General features: G+C 39.4%; 1 protein-coding gene across 5 annotated transcripts in view; it reads left to right on the forward strand.

The window, feature by feature from the left end:
* The window catches only part of LOC124255940 (doublecortin domain-containing protein 2C-like), a 138,388-nt gene that overhangs the window by 96,998 nt on the left and 18,038 nt on the right, over window positions 1-23,352 (forward strand). For 4 of the 5 annotated variants that reach the window (XM_046689891.1, XM_046689888.1, XM_046689893.1 and 1 more), the window contains exons 4-10: window positions 7,433-7,573; window positions 7,939-8,091; window positions 8,637-8,741; window positions 9,359-9,489; window positions 9,680-9,804; window positions 11,249-11,371; window positions 12,304-12,384. In XM_046689891.1, the coding sequence (XP_046545847.1) occupies window positions 7,433-7,573; window positions 7,939-8,091; window positions 8,637-8,741; window positions 9,359-9,489; window positions 9,680-9,804; window positions 11,249-11,371; window positions 12,304-12,384 (859 nt within the window). The remainder of the gene's footprint in view (window positions 1-7,432; window positions 7,574-7,938; window positions 8,092-8,636; window positions 8,742-9,358; window positions 9,490-9,679; window positions 9,805-11,248; window positions 11,372-12,303; window positions 12,385-23,352) is intronic. The other variant, XM_046689892.1, reaches the window with a different exon arrangement.

Consider the following 23,352-nt stretch of genomic DNA (forward strand, 5'->3'; position numbering starts at 1 on the left):
TGCTTGTCTTCTTCTTCTTGCGAACATAGTGGAACACTTGTATCTCCCTAATTGAAGCTCCCTTCAATGTAAAATCACTAATTAGTACTCACCACGAGTTACCTCCCTTCCATAAGCGCTGGAACGAGGGCGCCACCTCCACCAATGTGCCTCACTCTCTCCTTCTTCGCCCAGTGAGCTGGACGTGAGAGCGCCTGTGTCTCCCGACACACTATATCCTTTGATTATATTTAGTTAGTTACCTCGTATAGACATCTATAGAGGTTTAGCTAGTATCCTTCAACAATTATATATTGATATTTAGTCGTGTTTCTACTGTTTATTCACGGGACGCCGTGTTTGTTCAGTGGATTACGTTGATGAAAATTCTGTACTGTTGCACATTACGTTTTTTATTCTGCTGCTGATCCGCATTTAATATGCCCTAGCTGTACTGCGCCATGTTCATTTTATTCACGTTATGCGCAGCAGATAGGTCGCGTATGCAGAGTCTAGCCATGACTGATACACCTGAACCCCTCGCCAGTCTACTGCTGTTGGTCGACCCCCCTCCTGTCTGGTGTTCCGCTAGAGTGGTGAAGAGGCATGGGACGTAGTCCGCCGCCTCCAAGAAGCGTCCTGCTTCCCCAGACATCCCATCGTCGCAGCCGAAGACTAGAGGGCTTCTACTGCATCTCAACGCAGACTTCGCACCCCCAGGGCAGCGTCGACCTCTGAGGGGGAATCAACGAAGTCTACTAGAACTTTCTCAACCGAGATTGTTCCCGTCGCAGATTTGGGCCTGTATGATGATCAGCCGATCATCTTACCTGATGTACATCAAAAGAATGACCGATGTCGGCAACAGTGATGTCAGCGCAGGTCAACATGCAGCCTGATGTACCAACGCTGATATTCGATGATCTTCTTGAGGGTCCCGTCGCTACCAACACTCAACACAGACTTCGCACCCCCAGGGCAGCGTCGACCTCTGAGGGCAAATCAACGAAGTCTACTAGGACTTTCTCAACCGAGATTGTTCCAGCCGCTGAACTGGGCCTCTACGATGATCAGCCGATCATCATCCCCGACGTGCGCCACAAGAAGCGACCGGTGACAGCTACAGTGACATCAGCAGAGATCGCCATGCAGCCTGATGTCTCTACACTGATGTCAGACGACTTCCCTGAGGGCCCCGCCGCTAACATCGCAGAGAGGGCACCGACTACTTCGTCGCAGACCATCCCAGATGAACTGTTGTGGCAAATCATGATCATGATGGAGGGCCACTACAGACTGGAGAAGCAGCCAGCCCAGGGCCTGAGCCTTCGCGAAGGTTCCAACGCAGACGACACCCCAGAGGCACCCCCCGTCAGCGTAGCAGCCACGATGAAGCCACCTTCGCGAAGGAAGTCGCAGACCACCTCGACGAAGGACCCAGATGTACAGCCTTCGTGAAGGCCTTCGCGAAGGCGGGATAGATCATCACCTTCCTCGGCTTCATCCTTAGATGCGGACTCAGACCACCAGACCTCACGGAAGCCTTCGCGAAGGTCAAGTCGCCGTTCCCCAGGACCGGACGCAGAGGAAGCTTCGCGAAGGCCTTCGCGAAGGACACCTGACCACAGATCGTCATCGTCCAGAAGGACTTCGAGGGACTACACAAGAGCTTCGTGAAGCTATCAACATTCTCCTCACAGGTCTCCGAGAAGGTCAACCCATAGACGCAGATCACCAAGACGATCTCCTCGCCGTTCACCGTGCCGATCTCCTTGTACATCACCACGTCGATCGCCTCACAGGTCACCACACAAGTCTGCACACAAGTCTACAGTCAGGTCTCCCCGAGCATCACCCGACATAGAGATAGAAACACACAGTCCACCATCAGAAGAGCTTCAACCTCTCATCAGCGATGCTGGCATAGAAGATGATGGAGGCATCATTTTCTCAGACGCTGAGATACGATATTGGATGGTAAACAACCTAGATCTCTCTTCACCTTCCAAGAGTGGCAACTCGGCGCAGACATACCTGATGAAGGAAGACGATGCAGACGCCATCACCTTACCTCCGATCGACCCGATTGCTGCGGTGCCACAGAATGTGGACACAGCCTACCATAAAGCCATGAAAGTTCAAACGCCAAGGGCGTATGTTCTTTGGCCTTAATAGATCTAGAACGATCAATGAGATTCTTATCGCCAGATTTCGTGACACGACTTCTGAAGATGATAGGATGATCTACTCGGCTCTACTTATGCAGAACCAACAAGAACCACACCCTGTATGAAGCTAACGCTCATATATTGATCGGACTCTAGACACTTCGCTAAGGAAGTCCCAGGCCGCCTCCGCGAAGGAGCTAGAGCCTCACCAGTTACAAGGGACGTCGCGGAGGAGTAGCGCTTCGCCGACCCCACATCCTGTTGAACACAGAGGTCGTTCGCGAAGCAAGCGCTCATATATATATACTGATCGGGCTCTGACTCGATACCTTCGCGAAGGTCGCAAAGGCTAAGTGGCTCCAAGTCTACTTCACCCAGAAGATCTAGAAGGGATACTTCGAGAGCTTCGCGAAGTCTCCGGCGTTCACCGAGGAAGTCTCCTCCAAGGTCTCCATATACTAGCCACTCGTCATATATAGCTACTCGTCAGTCCGTTCAAGACATCGCATAAGTTGTCTATCAACTGTATGCCATATGCCGTCTATAAGCCTACGCGAAGACAATTGCACAGGCTATATTTACAACACAGAACGTCGCTGTATTAATTAGTCAACGACGTTTCATAGATCTTCACAGGAATCAACTTTTCCGTATAGATTGCTAGAATATGCAATCCCGGACTACGATACGATTATCTACATGCGTGACCATTACGCAGATCTGCAGACAATTCAATATCGAAATTGAACAGCAGCCTTGTTACAGCGAGTATAACTCATAATCGTCAACGTTTCTGAGAAGAAATATGTACAAGTTCAGCTTTAATTCTACAATTATGACGATACATTCATGTATACAGTCTACAAGCTGACAACTTGCAAGTTTATTGTACCTTTATATAAGGAAGTCGGAATTATATTCAAAACTGAAGTTACTTTCACGACAGCCAGGAAAATAACCTACCCAGCATTAATATTACAGAGCTGAGGTATTTCATACCGAGGTTTCGCTTACCATTAACCCTCAAACACGTGGTCACCGGGTAACTTCGAAGCTACGGTGAAGACCGACGATTATGCTAATATCAACGACGCAAGATTTTATACAAGGTTTTTCCTGCTACACCGTGACATCACAGCTGGTATTCTACAGAATCAAAATGCCTTGTTCTGATTGGACCATGATGGACAAATCCACCCACGAGAGGTCGATCTTAGTTCACAGTTCAAGACTTACGCTACAAGTGACAACTATATATCAGTGAACGAGCAAACCTCCTTACAGTCCAGTTAATCTGAACCTTCATGATTGGGCTGCTTTCTTCAGGTTAGAGACCTCCCCTGTCAAGTTAGGACGAGGGCACGGCAGTCAGGCGATTTTACATAAAGTTCAACGAGGACAGACACACCTGGTTGTGCACCTACATTGTCAAGGACTTCGCAGCGAATTTACCTAGACGACGGGATACAAGTGGATCTAAATCCACAGTGTCTCAGACTACAGCTGAATTTCATCATCAAGCTACTAACACAACTAGATGGTTAGTAAACCTACTTAAGCTTTCTGATTGGAGGATTAAAACGGAAGTTTCACGCCCAACTTGGGGATCTGAATATAGTGTTCCAACACCTCACAAGTGAGGTTTATGAACACGCCTGGATGACATACTTGGACTCCATGATACGATGATTCTATCACGATGGCCAGCAAGAGCACTGTAAATTTATCTCCACCAACCAAACAGGAGGGAAAAATGCAACAGATTATTTCCTCTATCATCAAGTTACGCAGACTGAAGTCTCATGTACTACCATCTCCTTTGGATCAGAACTGTCATACTACGTGCCTACAAGACTGCAGGACCCGATCCGACCTCTCCATGAGCTTCTAATACTCATGATATTAGAGCGCTAACTTCTACAATTGATCTACACAAATGTTATTTGAAATAATGGAGGGTTTATTTCTGGAGATCCGATATGGTGGTTGCCAACCATTATCTGAGAGATATCACCACCGAGGACGCCTCAGGTATCCACCAATTCGGTCCCATGGTCCTCAGACAACAGTTGACAGTTCCTCGGAGAAGATAAGTCAATCTTACAGATTTCTACTTATCTTATAACAGTACTAAATAGCTACATGCTATATATAATTTGCTTAAGTTCTTTTTTATCATCACAGTACTATGATTATTATATCATACAATATATAAGTTAACAAATCTACAGAGTTTGTTATTATATATTTACCTTAAGTTAATCATATCTTAAGCGTAGTACTATGGTTACATTATAAATGCATTAGCTAACAAACTCTACAGAGTTTTTGGCTATTATATACGTAGCTTAAGTTAATTATATCTTAAGCATAGTACTATACTCATATTGTAAAAATATATTAGCTAACAAACTCTACGGAGTTTTTGCTATTATATAGGTAGCTTAAGCTTATTCATATCTTAAGCTCAGTACTATGTTTATATCATATAAGTATATTAGCTAACAAACTCTAAAGAGTTTTTAGCTATTTGGCTTAAGTTTCATCATATCTTAAGCATTATGGTTACATTATAACATGTATTAGCTAACAAACTCTACGGAGTTTTTGCTATTATATATGTAACTTAAGCTTATTCATATCTTAAGCGCAGTACTATGTTTATATCATATAGGTATATTAGCTAACAAACTCTAAAGAGTTTTTGCTATTATATATTTGGCTTAAGTTTCATCATATTTTAAGCTTTATGGTTACATTATAACATGTATTAGCTAACAAACTCTACAGAGTTTTTGCTATTATATATGTAGCTTAAGGTTTCCTTCATATCTTAAGCTCAATACTATGTTTATATCATATAGGTATATTAGCTAACAAAACTCTAAAGGTTTTTTTGCTATTATATATTTAGCTTAAGGTTTTCCTTCATATCTTAAGCTCAATACTAGGTTTATATCATATAAGTATTTTAGCTAACAAACTCTAAAGGGTTTTTAGCTATTATATAATTAGCTTAAGTTTCATCATATCTTAAGCAGTATGGTTACATTATAAAATGTATTAGCTAACAAACTCTACGGAGTTTTGCTATTATATATATAGCTTAAGTTTAATCATATCTTAAGCTCAGTACTATGTTTATAACATAAAAGTATATTAGTTAATAAACTCTAAGGAGTTTTTTGCTATATACATTTAGCTTAGGTCTAATCATATCTTAAGCTTAGTACTATGGTTACATTATAAATCTATTAGCTAATAAACTCTACAGAGTTTTTGGCTATTGTATATGTAGCTTAAGTTAATTATATCTTAAGCACAGTACTATACTCATATTGTAAAAATATATTAGCTAACAAACTCTACAGAGTTTGGGCTATTATATAGGTAGCTTAAGCTTATTCATATCTTAAGCTCAGTACTATGTTTATATCATATAAGTATATTAGCTAACAAACTCTAAAGAGTTTTGCTATTATATAATTAGCTTAAGTTTAATCATATCTTAAGCTTAGTACTATGTTTATATCTTAAAGTATTTTAGCTAACAAACTCTAAGGAGTTTATACTAGCATATTAACAAGCTTAAGTCTATTAGTCTTAAGCATTGTATTAATGTTATATATACTTTATCATAATAAGTACATTGTAATAACCTTTATATGGCAGCTGATAAGTTAGCAGCAGGAATTCATCAGTTCACTGCCTTTATGAAGTTCCCATAGGGTTATTACAATCATCACAGTTCAAATCACTAATTATTAAAATCCAAAGTATTATATATTCCCACCTCCTTTTCCGTAGGATTCTACAAGCAAAAAGAGCATGAGTCAGGATAAGGAAAAATATGTAATTTTTAGAGTAAAATTGATATTTTATACTTATTCTGACTCATGAGGTAAGCCCTCCCATCCTCCCCACATAACACTTTGGATTTCCCTGTAAATTCAAATGTTGGGCTCAGTATATGAGAAGAGAGTGAGGCACATGGGTGGAGGTGGCGCCCTCGTCCCCGCGCTTGTGGAAGGGAGGTAACTCGTGGTGAGTACTAATTAGTGATTTAACATTGAAGGGAGCTTCAATTAGGGAGATACAAATGTTCCACTATGTTCGCAAGAAGAATAAGACAAGCAAAAAGAGCATGAGTCAGGATAAGTATAAAATATAAATTTTACTCTAAAAATTACATAACTCACCTTGTAGTGTATTTATCAAGTGATGAAGAAAGGTGTTATGTATATACCTCTATATACACAAACAATATTGATTAACTCACCTTGTAGTGTATTTATCAAGTGATGAAGAAAGGTTTATGTATATACCTCCGTATACACAAACAATATTGATTAACTCACCTTGTAGTGTATTTATCAAGTGATGAAGAAAGGTGTTATGTATATACCTCTATATACACAAACAATATTGATTAACTCACCTTGTAGTGTATTTATCAAGTGATGAAGAAAGGTGTTATGTATATACCTCTATATACACAAACAATATTGATTAACTCACCTTGTAGTGTATTTATCAAGTGATGAAGAAAGGTTTATGTATATACCTCCGTATACACAAACAATATTGATTAACTCACCTTGTAGTGTATTTATCAAGTGATGAAGAAAGGTGTATGTATATACCTCCATATACACAAACAATATTGATTAACTCACCTTGTAGTGTATTTATCAAGTGATGAAGAAAGGTGTTATGTATATACCTCTATATACACAAACAATATTGATTAACTCACCTTGTAGTGTATTTATCAAGTGATGAAGAAAGGTTTATGTATATACCTCCGTATACACAAACAATATTGATTAACTCACCTTGTAGTGTATTTATCAAGTGATGAAGAAAGGTGTTATGTATATACCTCCATATACACAAACAATATTGATTAATTCACCTTGTGGTGTATTTATCAAGTGATGAAGAAAGGTTTATGTATATACCTCCGTATCTGAATTGGAGGTCATTAGAGGTGGTGACCCACATAGCCAGCTGACTATCTAAGAACTCATTATGCACCTTTGATACATTTAGATGAAGGATTCTTTGCCTGTAACTCTCCTCCGACTCATGGAGTGTAATATGCCGATTGTTCAGGCCCATTTTGTGAACCACATCAAATTCTCAAGACTTCTTGTATCTCCTCAAACTTATTTGTAAAGTACAATACATCTGCCAGATTGCCATGTTTTACTATACATGCTTGCACCTTTGGAAAACAGAGTTTATTCTGAAAGTTGATTATTAATGCATCTTTCCATTCACAGAGTATGGCCAAACAAGAAAGTGTTGAACAGACCCCGAGTTGTCACACTTGGACAGAAAGCCTTAGGTGACATGAGCAAGGTCATTGAATGTGTCAATGATGTCAGGTCCATCAAGGAAGAACTCGGTGGATGTGCAGTCAGGTATGTCACATCTTAGGAAAGATTGTCAAAATTTTCGCAAGAGTCTGTACTAAAGCTATATTTTGTCCTTTAAGACAAGATATGATTCATTTTAAAAGATTTGAACTCTATAACAGAATCTGTCTACATAGACCATGTAAACAGGACAAACTGTGATATTTTGTATTGTGCATCTTTCCTTAGTAGTAATATTTACTTTTGTGCACCATCACCATGGAAACCAGGTGAGAATGGGTCTACTTCAGCACCCTGTTTCCTGTCATTAGAGGCAGCTGAGTTGGATCAGGTGGTCCAGCCATGTGGCTTTGCTGACACTAGTGACAGGTCTAGATAATATAGTTAAACCATGCCGACTGTTCTTCCAGGCTGTTCACTAGAGGTGGGACACATATCAACGACCCGAGTCTGCTGCGGCAACATGAGTGTTATGTGGCAGTGAGGGAGCATGACCGGTTTTACGGGGGTCAGTACACCGAGACAACAGCACCTAACTTCAGGACCTCACCCAAGATTGAGAAGTAAGTGGGGGATGTCACAAGATGCCAGACCTGTGGGGATTCAGGGTTAGAATGGGTTAACAGCCTGTGCTGGTTTTACGAGTATTGGTATCAAATGGTCAGGTCAGCAGCCTGTGTTGGTTTTAAGAGTATTGGTATCAAATGTTCAGGTCAGCAGCCTGTGCTGGGTTTAAGAGTATTGGTATCAAATGTTCAGGTCAGCAGCCTGTGCTGGTTTTAAGACTCTATTGGTATCAAATGTTCAGGTCAGCAGCCTGTGCTGGGTTTAAGAGTATTGGTATCAAATGTTCAGATGTGGGATTGGTTGACTAACAGCTAACCTAACAGCATGTATCATTGCACACAGCATCTATCACTGGATTATCAGGTCCAGACATGATTCTTTACAGACTGCAGTCATACAGCTGGAATGATGCTGAATTAAATAACAAGCACAAGTGCACTCCTGACTTAGGAGTGCATGGCATTTTACCTTGCATGCTATTTGTTATGCTGTTCAGGAATATGGTTTGTCGGTGTGTTTTATACATGAGTTTACACGACAGATTGCCGCCCTTGAAACTCAGCCGTGGCTCAAAGAACGGCAAGCAGTGGTCACCTGACCACTCACACTCCTCCTACCCGCCATCAGAGAACAGCTACAGTAATCGGTAATCTCATCTGTTCCACTGTCATGAATGTTGCTGTTTACAGGGGTGGGGCTGGCTATTGTTATAGATCATAGAAATCGATTACTGGTCACTAAATATCAATCAGTTATCGATAAATATCAGAGAAATAACTTGAGCAAAATAAAACAATGCAAAATAAGGACTCAACTTTGTGTGTTATGTTTATTTTTAAAAGCGTGTTTGATGACAACTTTATGTGTAAGAAATTATCTATCACACAATTTTAATATCAATAATCAATACTTATTCTTTCAGGCAATGATCTTTCAATGTATTGATATTTTTATCCAGCAAAATTTGTTGGGGGGGCCAAGCATGCATAGAATTGAAATATGGAATAATAAACTTGTCCCACTTCTTTACTCATGTGAGGTGGTGGAGTAGTCTAGTGGTTAATGTGTTTACTCGTCCTGCTGAAGACCTGTGTTCGATTCCCCACATGGGCACAGTGTGTGAAGCCCATTTCTGGTGTCCCCCGGCCGTGATATTGCTGGAATACTGCTAAAAGTGGCGTAAAACCAAAATCACTCTCTCTTCACTCTTTACACATGTGTCCCATGATTCACGTATACAGTTGATAAATATTGTTTTTTTAGATACAAAAAGCATCAAAACAATCGTCAGAATCGTGGGCAGTATGAGGAGGACAACGTATTCCCACGGAAACCAGTCACACACAAACGCCCGGCAGAACGGAAGAAAGCACAGGAAGTGGATTATGATAAAGGTAGTAGTTACCTCCCCTTGGTCAGGTGTGCCCATTTTATGTTTCTTTTTTGAGATGTTATCAGCCACAAGAGCTACATCTTAAAATGAATAAATAACTCTTATTTTATCTTTTAATTGTTCTATACTTATACTAAAATTATTGCTTTATTTGAGTAATACTGTACTGTTTCTTTGACTATTGTTCCCAGATGATGGTGGTGTATTCAAAGCAAAACAAACTAACCGCCAAACTTATGGAGCACGTGAGGTTCGAGATACCCGGGATACACGGGTTGACCTCCCTATAGATCAGATCCCTGCAGAAGAGGTCAAGGTCAGTATTGAGACTCATCGATAGATCAGTGCAGACACAGTTTGACATTAAGTAATTTTGCTAGAAAGAAACTGCTGAAAAATCCTCCGCATAGTTTAGAGGTGATAGAATTGTCCTTTGGATTACGACCTCTTACATAACAACAGCACAGTTGTATGAAGGCCGTCCTAAACTCATCAGGATAATCATGAGGATGATGGGAGCTACTGACATGTACTGGAGATGTCAGAAGCCAGTTCGGGGAGGATGTTTGCTCACAGATGCTCATCAACTGCCAGTCCATGGAGCATATTACTAGTTCAGATCACACACTAAGTACAAAGGATGTGCTGAAGTCACTATACAGGGATATTTGTTCACTTTATTCCAAAACAAGATATATGAAAACATGTATTGTGACCATCTCTTGGATACAATTCCTGACTGACAGTTGTAGGTGAAACCTGATTCCGTGTGTCACTTCTTCCTTGGAAAGCACACATTATAAAATATTATGTATTATGTTGTAAGTTAGTGTCGTTAATGAAAGGTGTAATGAGAGTTTCTGCGGAGGATAGTTTAGTAGTGTTTACTAGATGTTATAGCTTGCTTTCATCTGCATGCACAAATTTCATTCTGCACAGCATTCTTGATCATGTTGACAATTTTGTTCAGTCTTCATGTAATTCTGAATGATAAGTTTCCTTTGCACAAGTTCCTGTAAAACTTTCCACATATGTAAGGTAGTGTGAGCTATGATCTGTTCTCTTCATCAAGTTATAGACGTGTCACACTAATGGTGGTAGAGAATTCAGTATTTCTATATCTGTATGAAACCAACCAATCACGGTCTATGTATTGATGCGCTCTCTATGCCCAGGTGACTCAGTACGGGACGATGCAGACTGGGTGGAAATGATACATCGAGTATTGACATAATGTGCATTAGTATCATGAGAATATCTTTAGAAAGAGACCTGTTTTTTACTAATGGTGAGATAGTTGTTCTCTTCATTGTTTTGTGCATGGGTGGTACAGTCTTCTGAGGCACCTCTATTTGCACTGAATTCGCGTTCAGAAGAACTGTTTTGATCAGTGTTTGTTTCAAGGTCATGAGCAAGAACAATTCTAGTGGTAATAGAGATGCAACTGGTGATGTAACTTCTGGAATGAAACTGATATAACTGATAGTTCCAGGGTATATTTCAAAACGGAGTGGAGACATGATTCACTGGAAAGTCTGTGGTGTTACTCTACATAACTTTGACTATGGTATAGTTCATTAAGCCATCCACCAAACTAAAAATTCAGTAATTTTGCTTAAACTCCACACTGTTGCTTGAGTCCCGCTTTGACTGATGCAGACTGCCCCCACCTTACTGAGTCATCTGTCCAGTGCTCTCATGCTCTGTAGTATTTGCTTTGCTCATATCTTGCTGCTTCTCTTCCAAACTGTATCTCTCAGGATGAGGAGACCAGCTCGCATCCCCCAGGAGATGACCACACCGCACCTGTCCCTAGCGGGGTGGAGCTTACAAAACTCCCGTCAGATCAAAACACAGAAGATGCAGAGGATGGAGAACAAGAGGTTCAGATCCACAATCTATCTGCATGTTATACATGACCATGTTCATATCTAATCTCCATTTTCCATGTGCTTATACATGATATAGAATTAGAGTGTGACCTTATCAAGGGGGCATAACTCCAGTTAAACACACAAACTGAGACTAGAACTGCTTAGTGAAGATGTTTATGTGTATTGTCGTTGTGCTTGTGTTGTTAACTGCTATGGTTCCAAGACTGGTGCACCATCCGGAACTACAAATGCAATGTCAGTTGAGTTGAAGTTGTAGGAATAATTATCTTTTTCAACTGAACAGCCAGACAAATGGGAGAATGTAATCCTTCAGAGGTTAGCATAAAAAGTACCGGGTAGATGAATTGATGTTATAGAAGTAATGTATTGTGACAGTTTGGCAAATTCAACCAAAACTTGATCCTTGCTCAAAGACCAGTGATGTTGAGAAAGTCATGTTATAGGAAATGCATAAATATTGGGTTAGACAATACTTTAATGTTCTGAAAATAGTTATGACAAATGAGTCTGTCAGTTTCTAATTTGAAATATGAGACACACTCTCAGATTTATTCATCTATTATAAATCGTCTTTGTGAGTTAGATTTGGATAAGTACAGCAAATGTATAATTAAGATATCTGTTTTGTTTTGAAAACATGTTAGATTTCAAAATGGAAAATTTACCCTTTGACTTTAAATTGCATATTTGGTATAATAGTTCTTACAGGGTAGATTCTTCTCTTATTTGTAACAAATATTGAAAAAGTAAGATTAGAGGTAAAAAGTGTTAGTTGAGATAATTGACATGATCGATGCACCTTCCTCTGTATGCTGTTTGTGACCTCAGTGTTGTCATGTTGTCGGAACTGCTAAGAATGGTGGTAAATGTTGTTTAGTATCTGTGTAGACCTGTCTCTGAGATAACCTTCACCTTTTTAGGAGGAGCGTGTCCGAGGGAAGCCAAACAGTCACAGCAACTATAACAATAACAATCAGACTCCTCCCAAACACACCAGCAAGGTAGGTTCATCATGATGACTAATCATAATGTATAGTATTGATATCCTTGTAAGTGTTCGGATGTAGGTTCCAGCTGAAACAGGGTCATCTTGCATCGTGCAACCCATTATTAGAAAGGATTTTAACATTCTTGAAATGGAGTTTGCTACTGTTTTCATTTGAAAGTGTGACTGTCAAAAACATTCATTTTCTATGAATTCATGGAATCTGCATCCCGAAGCTAATACAAGATTGCATGTGTATTGGCTGAACATAATGTGAAGTGCATGTATAGGTCCCGAAGTGAACTGCCTGTAGATAAATACAGGAAATAATGTCCACTCTCAGGGTTATGATGAAGCCTTAATGCTCTGTCTTTGTTTACATTTGGAGTATTCAAGGGAAGAGTGAGTGAGTATGGTTTATGCCGCTTTTAGCAATATTCCAGCAACATCACTGCGGGGGACACCAGAAATGGGCTTCACACATGGTACCCATGTGGGGAATCGAACCTGGGCCTTCGGCGTGATGAGCGAACGCTTCAACCACTAGGCTACCCCACCCTTCAAGGGAAGAGTGAAGTCATGTGTCAGCCATTATACGTCTTCTCATTTTGTAACAATTAACTAATCCTTCCATAATATTGTGATACAGTCGGTTGGTTGATAATTATCTTCAATATATACATTTCTACTTTTTAAGTCACTACTCACAGTCACAAGTTTTAATAGTTCAAGTTTTTGATTTATATAATTTTAATGTATATGTTGTTGTTTATTTGCTGATGTTATTTCAATTTGGGTGATTATCTCTGCATGAGTGCCGTGCATGCATTCCACGTTTACAGCAATTATTAACATCTTGTCACGAACTGCAATTATCAGCTCTCATTTCCCTTGTGGCTGTCACACCACTGACATTAATGGCTGTGTTTATGTTCTTCTTCTGGAGCTTGTTATAACAATACGGCCATAGCAGAATACATCTAATATGTAGCGCCAAGTATCACACTAACACTCGACTAGACTAACTAGACTCATTCTGTGAGCATTTCTACTCTTTCCCTTTCTACACTGGTGACTAACAGTACTTCACCTTGTTGTCGTGGTGGAGGGGAGATAACTCTGTGATGGGGTTGGGATCTGGATTCACCATGTGTGTCAGAACAAAAACTGAATCAGTTTAGAATATGGTTGGATGAAACTGCTGAATTTGAATCAAAGTGTTGAAATGAATTCTTTTAAGGGGAAACGAAATATTATTTTCTGCAATGACCTTTTTGATTCAAAAGCTTTAATATTTTGATTCAGTTAGTAAATATATGTACTATGAAGTGCAACAATACAGAGTGCAGTGTGTGTTCATCTCTTCCCCATCACATTGGCAAGTAGCAGTAGGAGAAGATAGCTAAATAGTCCACTTTAGAATGACACAGACAGTTAAGATTGTGCATTTCATGTGAGCAGAGCTTGTGGGCAGAGCATGTCCCTGTATTATGTTCTGGTGGTGTGCAGTTTGCACTAATTTCTTTGATTGCACTTCACCTTGTCTTGTCTTTCATATTAATCCCAGGAAAATTATGCAGTCATGAAATTGGTAGATAACTGAGGTTCATCGATAATGAGCCATTTTTAAAACCTGGAATAGTAGCCATGACTCAAATGGTCTGTAGACCTGTGGAATTTGTTGATGGCTTTGCAGAATCCATCTCTTGTGTTTCACATTTTCTCAATGCATTCATAGCTTAAATCGGCTAGTGCAGTCTTGAAGTTGTGTACAGGACAGCTGTATAGATTCATTAGATTTAAGAAGCATGTAGATAGCCTAGTGAGTGTTTGCTTATACAACTGATGTCTGGACCCCATTCCTGGGTTCCCCATCTTAAATATAGTCAAAAGTGGTATAAAAATGGACTCAGTTGTAGACATAATGCAAAGCCCTGGCTGCTTCTAATATCTTGCGGTATGTTCAACCTTTGCCACCCTTTGTCATGCCAGGATCTGCTGCTGCTGGGTTTGAGTCCAAGATTGGACCTCATGATGGTCCTGTGTCAGTCAGGGCTATTTACATATCGGTTTTCTACAACCACTGTCACTTCAAGCCTTTCTCCCACTTCATGTCATGATACACTGAAATACTGTTCCCAGTAACAGATGTTTTCTTGTGTCTCAAATCTGTAGGAGGTAGTATTGAAAAGCACAGAGGTATAGCTTAAAGTCAGTGAATAGACACATCGGCACCCTCTGAGCCAACCTACCGGGCGAGGATGTCTGCAGTCACTACATTTTATGAATTTTGACATGTTGTTTGCTTTGATGACAAGTACACAACATGCAAGGACGGACTAGTATCATATTGTTCTAACTGTTACAGTTACATTTCAGGACGTGTGACCAGAGGATCCCTATATTCATGTATCTTAATTCCTCTACCCAGCACTCGTCAGCTTCTTCATCAGTCATATACTAGCTGTTTGTTGTTAGACATGTAGGTTTACATATCTGACTATTCACACCCTTGGTAATAGTTCATTGCTAGGTAGTGTCAAACATGACAAGTGAGTCTAAAACAAATACTCAGTTGTTCCCTAGTATGCTGTAGTGCCATTAATAACACACTTCTTAGTTTCCCAAATTTTTCCTGTAAGTCAAGATTTGAAGGTTTCTTCAACCTGTGAACCAAGGTTAAGCCGTTACCCTAATATGCTGTAGTGTCCTTGAACCACGACTTAACAGTTCCCCCAAAATACTGTAGTTTCCTTGAACCAAGACTAATCTTTCCCCCTAATATGCTGTAGTTTCCTTGAACCAAGACTAATCTTCCCCCCTAATATACTGTAGTTTCCTTGAACCAAGACTAATCTTCCCCCTAATATACTGTAGTTTCCTTGAACCAAGACTAATATCTTCCCGTAATATGCTGGAGTGTCCTTGAACCAAGACTAATCTTTCCCCCCAATATGCTGCAGTTTAAGTTGAACCAAGACTAAGCTATTCCCCTAATATGCTATAGTACTCACAAGACTAAGCTGTTCCCCTAATATGCTATAGTATCCACAAGACTAAGCTGTTCCCCAAATATGTTCTAGTTTCCTCACAAGACTAATCCGTTCCCCAGTATACTGTAGTGCCTGTGAAACCAGACTAGGCTGTTCCCCAATATACTATAGTTCCTGTGAAACCAAATAAGCTGTTCCCCAATATACTGTAGTGCCTGTGAAACCAGACTAAGCTGTTCCCCAATATACTGTAGTGCCTGTGAAACCAGACTTAGTTGTCCCCCAATATACTATAGTGCCTGTGAAACCAGACTAAGCTGTTCCCCAATACACTGTAATGCCTGTAAAACCAGGCTAAGCTGTTCCCCAATGTACTGTAGTGCCTGTGAAACCAGACTAAGCTGTTCCCCAGTATACTATAGTGCCTGTGAAACCAGACTAAGCTGTTCCCCAATACACTGTAATGCCTGTGAAACCAGACTAAGCTGTTCCCCAGTATACTATAGTGCCTGTGAAACCAGACTAAGCTGTTCCCCAATGTACTGTAGTGTCAGTGAAACCAGACTAAGCTGTTCCCCAATATACTGTAGTGCCTGTGAAACCAGACTAAGCTGTTCCCCAATATACTGTAGTGCCAGTGAAACCAGACTAAGCTGTTCCCCAATATACTGTAGTGCCTGTGAAACCAGACTAAGCTGTTCCCAATATACTGTAGTGCCAGTGAAACCAGACTAAGCTGTTCCCCAATATACTGTAGTGCCAGTGAAACCAGACTAAGCTGTTCCCCAATATACTGTAGTGCCAGTGAAACCAGACTAAGCTGTTCCCCAATATACTGTAGTGCCAGTGAAACCAGACTAAGCTGTTCCCCAATGTACTGTAGTGCCTGTGAAACCAGACTAAGCTGTTCCCCAATATACTGTAGTGCCAGTGAAACCAGACTAAGCTGTTCCCCAATATACTGTAGTGCCTGTGAAACCAGACTAAGCTGTTCCCCAATGTACTGTAGTGCCTGTGAAACCAGACTAAGCTGTTCCCCAATATACTGTAGTGCCAGTGAAACCAGACTAAGCTGTTCCCCAATGTACTGTAGTGCCTGTGAAACCAGGCTAAGCTGTTCCCCAATATACTGTAGTGCCTGTGAAACCAGACTAAGCTGTTCCCCAATATACTGTAGTGCCTGTGAAACCAGACTAAGCTGTTCCCCAATATACTGTAGTGCCTGTGAAACCAGACTAAGCTGTTCCCCAATATACTGTAGTGCCTGTGAAACCAGACTAAGCTGTTCCCCAATATACTATAGTGCCTGTGAAACCAGACTAAGCTGTTCCCCAATATACTGTAGTGTGCCTGTGAAACCAGACTAAGCTGTTCCCCAATATACTGTAGTGCCTGTGAAACCAGACTAAGCTGTTCCCCAATATACTGTAGTGCCTGTGAAACCAGACTAAGCTGTTCCCCAATGTACTGTAGTGCCTGTGAAACCAGACTAAGCTGTTCCCCAATGTACTGTAGTGCCAGTGAAACCAGGCTAAGCTGTTCCCCAATGTACTGTAGTGCCTGTGAAACCAGGCTAAGCTGTAGTTCCCAGGCTAAGCTGTTACTGTAGTGCCAGTGAAACCAGACTAAGCTGTTCCCCAATGTACTGTAGTGCCAGTGAAACCAGGCTAAGCTGTTCCCCAATGTACTGTAGTGCCAGTGAAACCAGGCTAAGCTGTTCCCCAATATACTATAAGCTGTAGTGCCTGTGAAACCAGACTAAGCTGTTCCCCAATGTACTGTAGTGCCTGTGAAACCAGACTAAGCTGTTCCCCAATATACTATAGTGCCTGTGAAACCAGACTAAGCTGTTCCCCAATGTACTGTAGTGCCAGTGAAACCAGACTAAGCTGTTCCCCAATATACTGTAGTGCCTGTGAAACCAGACTAAGCTGTTCCCCAATATACTGTAGTGCCAGTGAAACCAGACTAAGCTGTTCCCCAATGTAGCTGTTCCCCAATGTACTGTAGTGCCTGTGAAACCAGACTAAGCTGTGAAACCAGACTAAGCTGTTCCCCAAATACTGTAGTGCCAGTGAAACCAGACTAGCTGTTCCCAATGTACTATAGTGCCTGTGAAACCAGACTAAGCTGTTCCCCAGTATACTATAGTGCCTGTGAAACCAGACTAAGCTGTTCCCCAATATACTGTAGTGCCTGTGAAACCAGACTAAGCTGTTCCCCAATATACTGTAGTGCCAGTGAAACCAGACTAAGCTGTTCCCCAATGTACTGAAGTGCCTGTGAAACCAGACTAAGCTGTTCCCCAATATACTGTAGTGCCTGTGAAACCAGACTAAGCTGTTCCCCAATGTACTGTAGTGCCTGTGAAACCAGACTAAGCTGTTCCCCAATATACTGTAGTGCCAGTGAAACCAGACTAAGCTGTTCCCCAATGTACTGTAGTGCCTGTGAAACCAGGCTAAGCTGTTCCCCAATATACTGTAGTGCCTGTGAAACCAGACTAAGCTGTTCCCCAATGTACTGTAGTGCCAGTGAAACCAGACTAAGCTGTTTCCCAATGTACTGTAGTGCCAGTGAAACCAGACTAAGCTGTTCCCCAATGTACTGTAGTGCCAGTGAAACCAGACTAAGCTGTTCCCCAATGTACTGTAGTGCCTGTGAAACCAGACTAAGCTGTTCCCCAATGTACTGTAGTGCCAGTGAAACCAGACTAAGCTGTTCCCAATGTACTGTAGTGCCTGTGAAACCAGGCTAAGCTGTTCCCAAATATGATATCCAGTTAGCCAAATATGCTGTTGCATCTGACAGGTTGTTACTGTAAGAGTGTCTACCAGACATACTTGTGTGTGTGAAGTACGTCTTTAACACTGAGTAGCTTAACTCCCTGTTAGAGTGCCCAGTTGTACAGTGAGAGTAGAGTTTCTTACGGACCTATTTCTTCACCGACATATCAAACAAATTTCTCCAAGATTCTTTTTAACAAGTAATACTATATTTGCTTACTATATTGCTGAGCTGTGCTAATTAACAATTGATCAGGGTTTGTTTCATGTATAAATGACCTCCAGGACTGAGATGACCCAAATGTTGGACTGAGTGAGAGTAATGGCTAATTCAAAACTTGAATCATTTACATTACTTTTATTTTACTTTCATTAATTCAAGTTCTAACACAATCACCATTTTTTTATATCATCATCAGACCATGCATCTTACTTTTTGCATGGGCATGTACTCATTTAACAATAACAGCTTTCAATATGTATTTATGCTTTTCATGGTTCTATATCTAGTTTTACACCTAGGCAATGTCTGTCACAGGATCTCCATTATAATCTGTTGACATTACAGATTATATACCTATGAAAGTGTACTTAAACCTTTGTGTGAATCATTTCAATTTATTATCCTGAAGAAATTTAGTTTTTGTCCTATGATATATGTTATATCAAGATGTATCATTGTGTGAAATTGTTCTGGATTATGTTGAGTGTTGCAGGTTAATATTGCCTATCTCTGTGCAATTGCTTTAGAGTTGGAAATACAATGGAATACAATAAGTATGTGTGTATTCATGCATCAGATATGTGATATGTGTTAACAATTAAACACCCAAATAATGGCTTTGGTTGTAATCTTAAAAGGAGTATCAGTCTTTATCAGTTTTGTGAGAACACCTTATCTGCAGATCAAACTTTTAAAACTCTGAGCCACGATAAAAACAAACCAAACTGTCATCCTGTTTTTAGAAAAGTTGTTTTTCACTCGTTCACACATATTTGCCCCCAAATCTGCAGGTCTGTCTGTCCTACCAATGTGACTTGTAATCACCTATTATTACCCATATGGGAAAGAAGTCACAGGGTAGTATTTTTCCTGTATGTCCCTAAGGAGATTACACCTTTTGTTGAACGTTGATTGGCTGCTTCAGAAAATAAACGATTTTCAATTATCCGGAACTAAACTGCCCCTAACAGATATGTTTTAATTGTGGCCTTAGGATGATGCTTTAGTTATATTTTAAGGCAGAGAGTAATCTGACAAGAAGGAAGGATCCAGAAACTCCTCAATGTATCATGAGATTAATTGGACATTTGTAAATAATCGTATGTGACAGTTTACTTGATTTATTTTTGTGCTGAGATCTGTATTGAAATAATAGTTTTACAATGTATCTTTACGATGTGAAATTCAAGCAATGTTTTGCAATAAAGGAGTTAATCCAGTGGTTCTCTTTGTTGGGGTTGTTTTTGAGAAACGTACAGGTTAGAGTGTATGTTTATAAGCAAATAAATTAATGATGAACATGATAAAAAGCCTTGAATACACATTTATTTGACATTTATATTAATTATTTTTTCATTCCCCTTTAAAAAAACCTACACACTCCAAAAACAATTAAACTTAATTTTAAATATACCTTATAATGAATTACCAACATTGATTTTTAATTTAATTTTAATTATTTCAAAGATTTCGACAGGTTATATTTTATGACAAAGAAATAAATTGGACTATAATATTTTGAAGCATTGCTATACATATACACTCAACCTATCCTGATTGTTATTCAACATTTGTTGATTCATCTCATGTACATGACTCTGTGCTATCTCATGTGTACATAACCTGTATCCCCAGCACTATATGAATAAATATATTTTGTCATCTGGGAGTTTTGCTTGTATATGCTCATTATAATCGAACGATGACATATGAAATTATAGTGAATCACTTTTGATTTCATGTCAAGCCTAGTTTTAGAAGTCTGCATAATTTTCCTGATCTTTTCCCATATACTGTTTCCCTGCACCTCCCATGTGTTGCGTGACATGTGCATGCATGCTGCTTGAATGCACTAACACCCACAACTAACACCTTGACTGAACTACCTTTGTGATGCTGGTCCCTGGTGTACGCACTTGCTTGTTGCTTACGTGGTGTTCTTTTGTCCAGCTGTCATATTTATATACATGTTAATGATTTCAGTTTCAGGATTGGCTCAAATAGTCCAAGACTAGTTGAGTTAATACAACGGCAGTAGTCACTGACTGTAGACTGTACACCCTTCTGTTAACAGGGGCACCATGTTAACCCAGTAAAGACCACTGGATTTATTGAATTAGGATAGATTATTTATTACATATGTGTTTGCTGCCACGATAATCATTAAAATTGGGGATTTCTGGACGAAAAAGGTCCACATTAAGCTGGTTTAACTGTATCATTTTGTCCATGATTTCAATATCTGATCTGAAACCACTTAACCAAAGACATTGAAGTAGACACGGATGATTTCATGTCTTAAGTTCACACAAATTCTCCTATCCACAATTCAGTAAAGAGACATATTGAAATCCCATTTGGTCTTTTTTGCAAAAAGCTGAGAATAGTTTACCATGAAGTGGATCTGAAAATGTTGCCAGTTATTTGTGTCTTTATTTATCATGTTTTATTTTCATTTCACCTTTAAGACTTTATAGAACATAACTCCCCAAATCTAGAGATATCACATAGATGACATTTCCTGCAAAGTAACAAAGCCTCAAAAGCTGAATCTCTTTGATTGGATGATTTTACTAAGGCTATTACTGGTATTTTTGTGATATGGACCTGATATTCAATATATCAGGATCCATTTCAGGACCTGATAGCCATTTATTTGTATATTCATGGACGCTTTGGTGTGTTGTGATTTTGCAGTGGGTTGTTAACATTAATTCACTTTGTTTTTCTCATGATTTTTTATCAGATTATATTTTAAAGAGATTTAATGTCTTAAATCTTGTGCTACCACATAACCATTGTTGACACTTCTGGTGAGAAGCCATTGAGACAGAACATTTCTTGAACTGTTGCCCAGTTTAGTCTTGTTGGGGTATGTATTGGGAGCATTCACTACAAACAAAGTTAGACCTGTTTCAGACTCAAATTGCCAAGCAACATGAAGTTAGAAACGGATTGGGCATTGGGGATTCGAATCCCGAATCTGACTTTTTTTTCATATTCGGGATTCGAAATTTCGAACACTGTACTAAATTGCCCAGATAGATTATACCTACAGATGTCATGTCCAGAGTTACATCATGTCCAAATGCTACGGATTGTATGGAAACCATCTATTTTCCAAGGGTAAGGGCTAGGTTTGTGGTAGAAGTGTTCATTCACTATGCCAAAGGCACAGTTTGATTTTCAAAATATGTGAAGCCAAGCTTCTAGTGTTCACTGCAGTTGTATAGCGGAAATATCGCTAAAATTGACGTATAACCCTCTTCACTCTCTACACACAGTGCATGGGGTAGATTATGCAGCGTTTGCTTACACCACATTTTGCTTGGTGGGGCTATGTTTGGTTGACCCTTGCTCATTTGTTGAACTTTACAATCAGTCAAAGGTATTGGGTTTTACATTCTGGTTTTAGTGCACTGACTGTAAGTATTTCACAAGATGTTTTGTTGCTTTTATTTTTGTGAGGAGTAGATGAAATATATAGCCATCATAATGTACCATTTATATATGGCAGAAAAGTAGTCGTGGGAGGGAGGGTGAGTGATAAAGATAGATATTGTATAGGAAGTTTTGGCCTAAAGTTTCAGGACAGATTCATCAATGCCCACTGTACATACCCCTATCACACTATACATGCATTTACAGCCAATAGATGAACCTAAAAAATGAGACTTAGATCACAAAACCAAAAGCTGTGCTTTGGGAACTACTGCCTCAGTGGAGCTCAAAAAAGTTTGTTTATTCAAGTCGATTTCAAGTCAAAATCCCTGCTCCCTTACACCTAACTGCCATAATGTCTATTTATACATAATACTAAGACCCTATCAGTGACGGTATATACCTTGATGCCCATTTTTTTGTGTGTGTTTCAAGCCTCAGTGCTTTACAATAGTCTGGTTACAGTGTTCGCAATTTGTTTTGTGCTTATTTCCAATTATGAGATATAGCTTTAATGCGTCATCAGTTTATTTACTTGGTTAATGAATTTGAATATTTGTTAAATTCTACTTCAAAATGAAGAGTAAAACAATTTTTTAGATAATGGCATGTGATGTAGCCTAGTCCTGATAAATTTGTTATTGGCTAAATGATAGCATACAAAGGTGTCAAAATCACTTCTAACTTTTCAAACGCTGAAATAATGATATCCAAAATGATAATTCAATATTCACTATAGAAGTAACCTTGAGTGTTGTCATACGTGTTACAACTGTAGGTGTACTCATTGGTCTTATATAATAACCCTAGAATTGTTTAAAGAGACAATATTGCCATCGTACTGTACTATTAGGAAAAATATAGTTATAGTACCAGGACTTGACTGAGAGGTATGTAGGCCTGGCTGTATATAAATAGATGGTTAGACATCACAGTACTGACTGCATTGACAGTTCACTGTCACAATGATTACTGATCAGATATGTGCTATTTGATATTCATGAACAGAAAGCATAAAATGTTTAGAAGTCACTAAATGCTTGACCAAAAGCTTTTCCATTTCCCCATCCTCTGCTCCATGCTTATATATACACTGTATTTGCTGTTAAAAAACTGTAAATGTAGCCATGGCGTGTGTTTAGCTTTTTATACATTAGACATAAAATCTCCAAAGTTGTGGTCCAATGTATGTAGATTTGTAAATTTTAGTATTTGTTACAAATTCAGTAGTTTTTATATGAAATATGAAATTCACCACTCTTACAAATTACATCCCTGAAGAATTATATCCTTGAATCCCAAGAATAAGAATAACCATAAATTTAACCTTCCAGATAATGTTTTGCTCTTAGGATGTTGGTTATCTTTTTCACACATTCCAAGCACTGATTTGAATGTATTCTATATCTTAGCCCTCACTCATTTGGTCACAGTTTATCTAATAAAGACCTTATGTAATTTTCTTGAAATGGATTTCAAGTGGAAAGAAATGCTATGTGTCACAAGTTGCTCTGTCACGTAAAAGTCATTTGAAGTGTTGT

Source organism: Haliotis rubra, unplaced genomic scaffold, assembly GCF_003918875.1.
Source record: "Haliotis rubra isolate DU_JTF1 unplaced genomic scaffold, ASM391887v1 Scf613, whole genome shotgun sequence".
Classification (NCBI taxonomy): Eukaryota; Metazoa; Mollusca; class Gastropoda; order Lepetellida; family Haliotidae; genus Haliotis; species Haliotis rubra.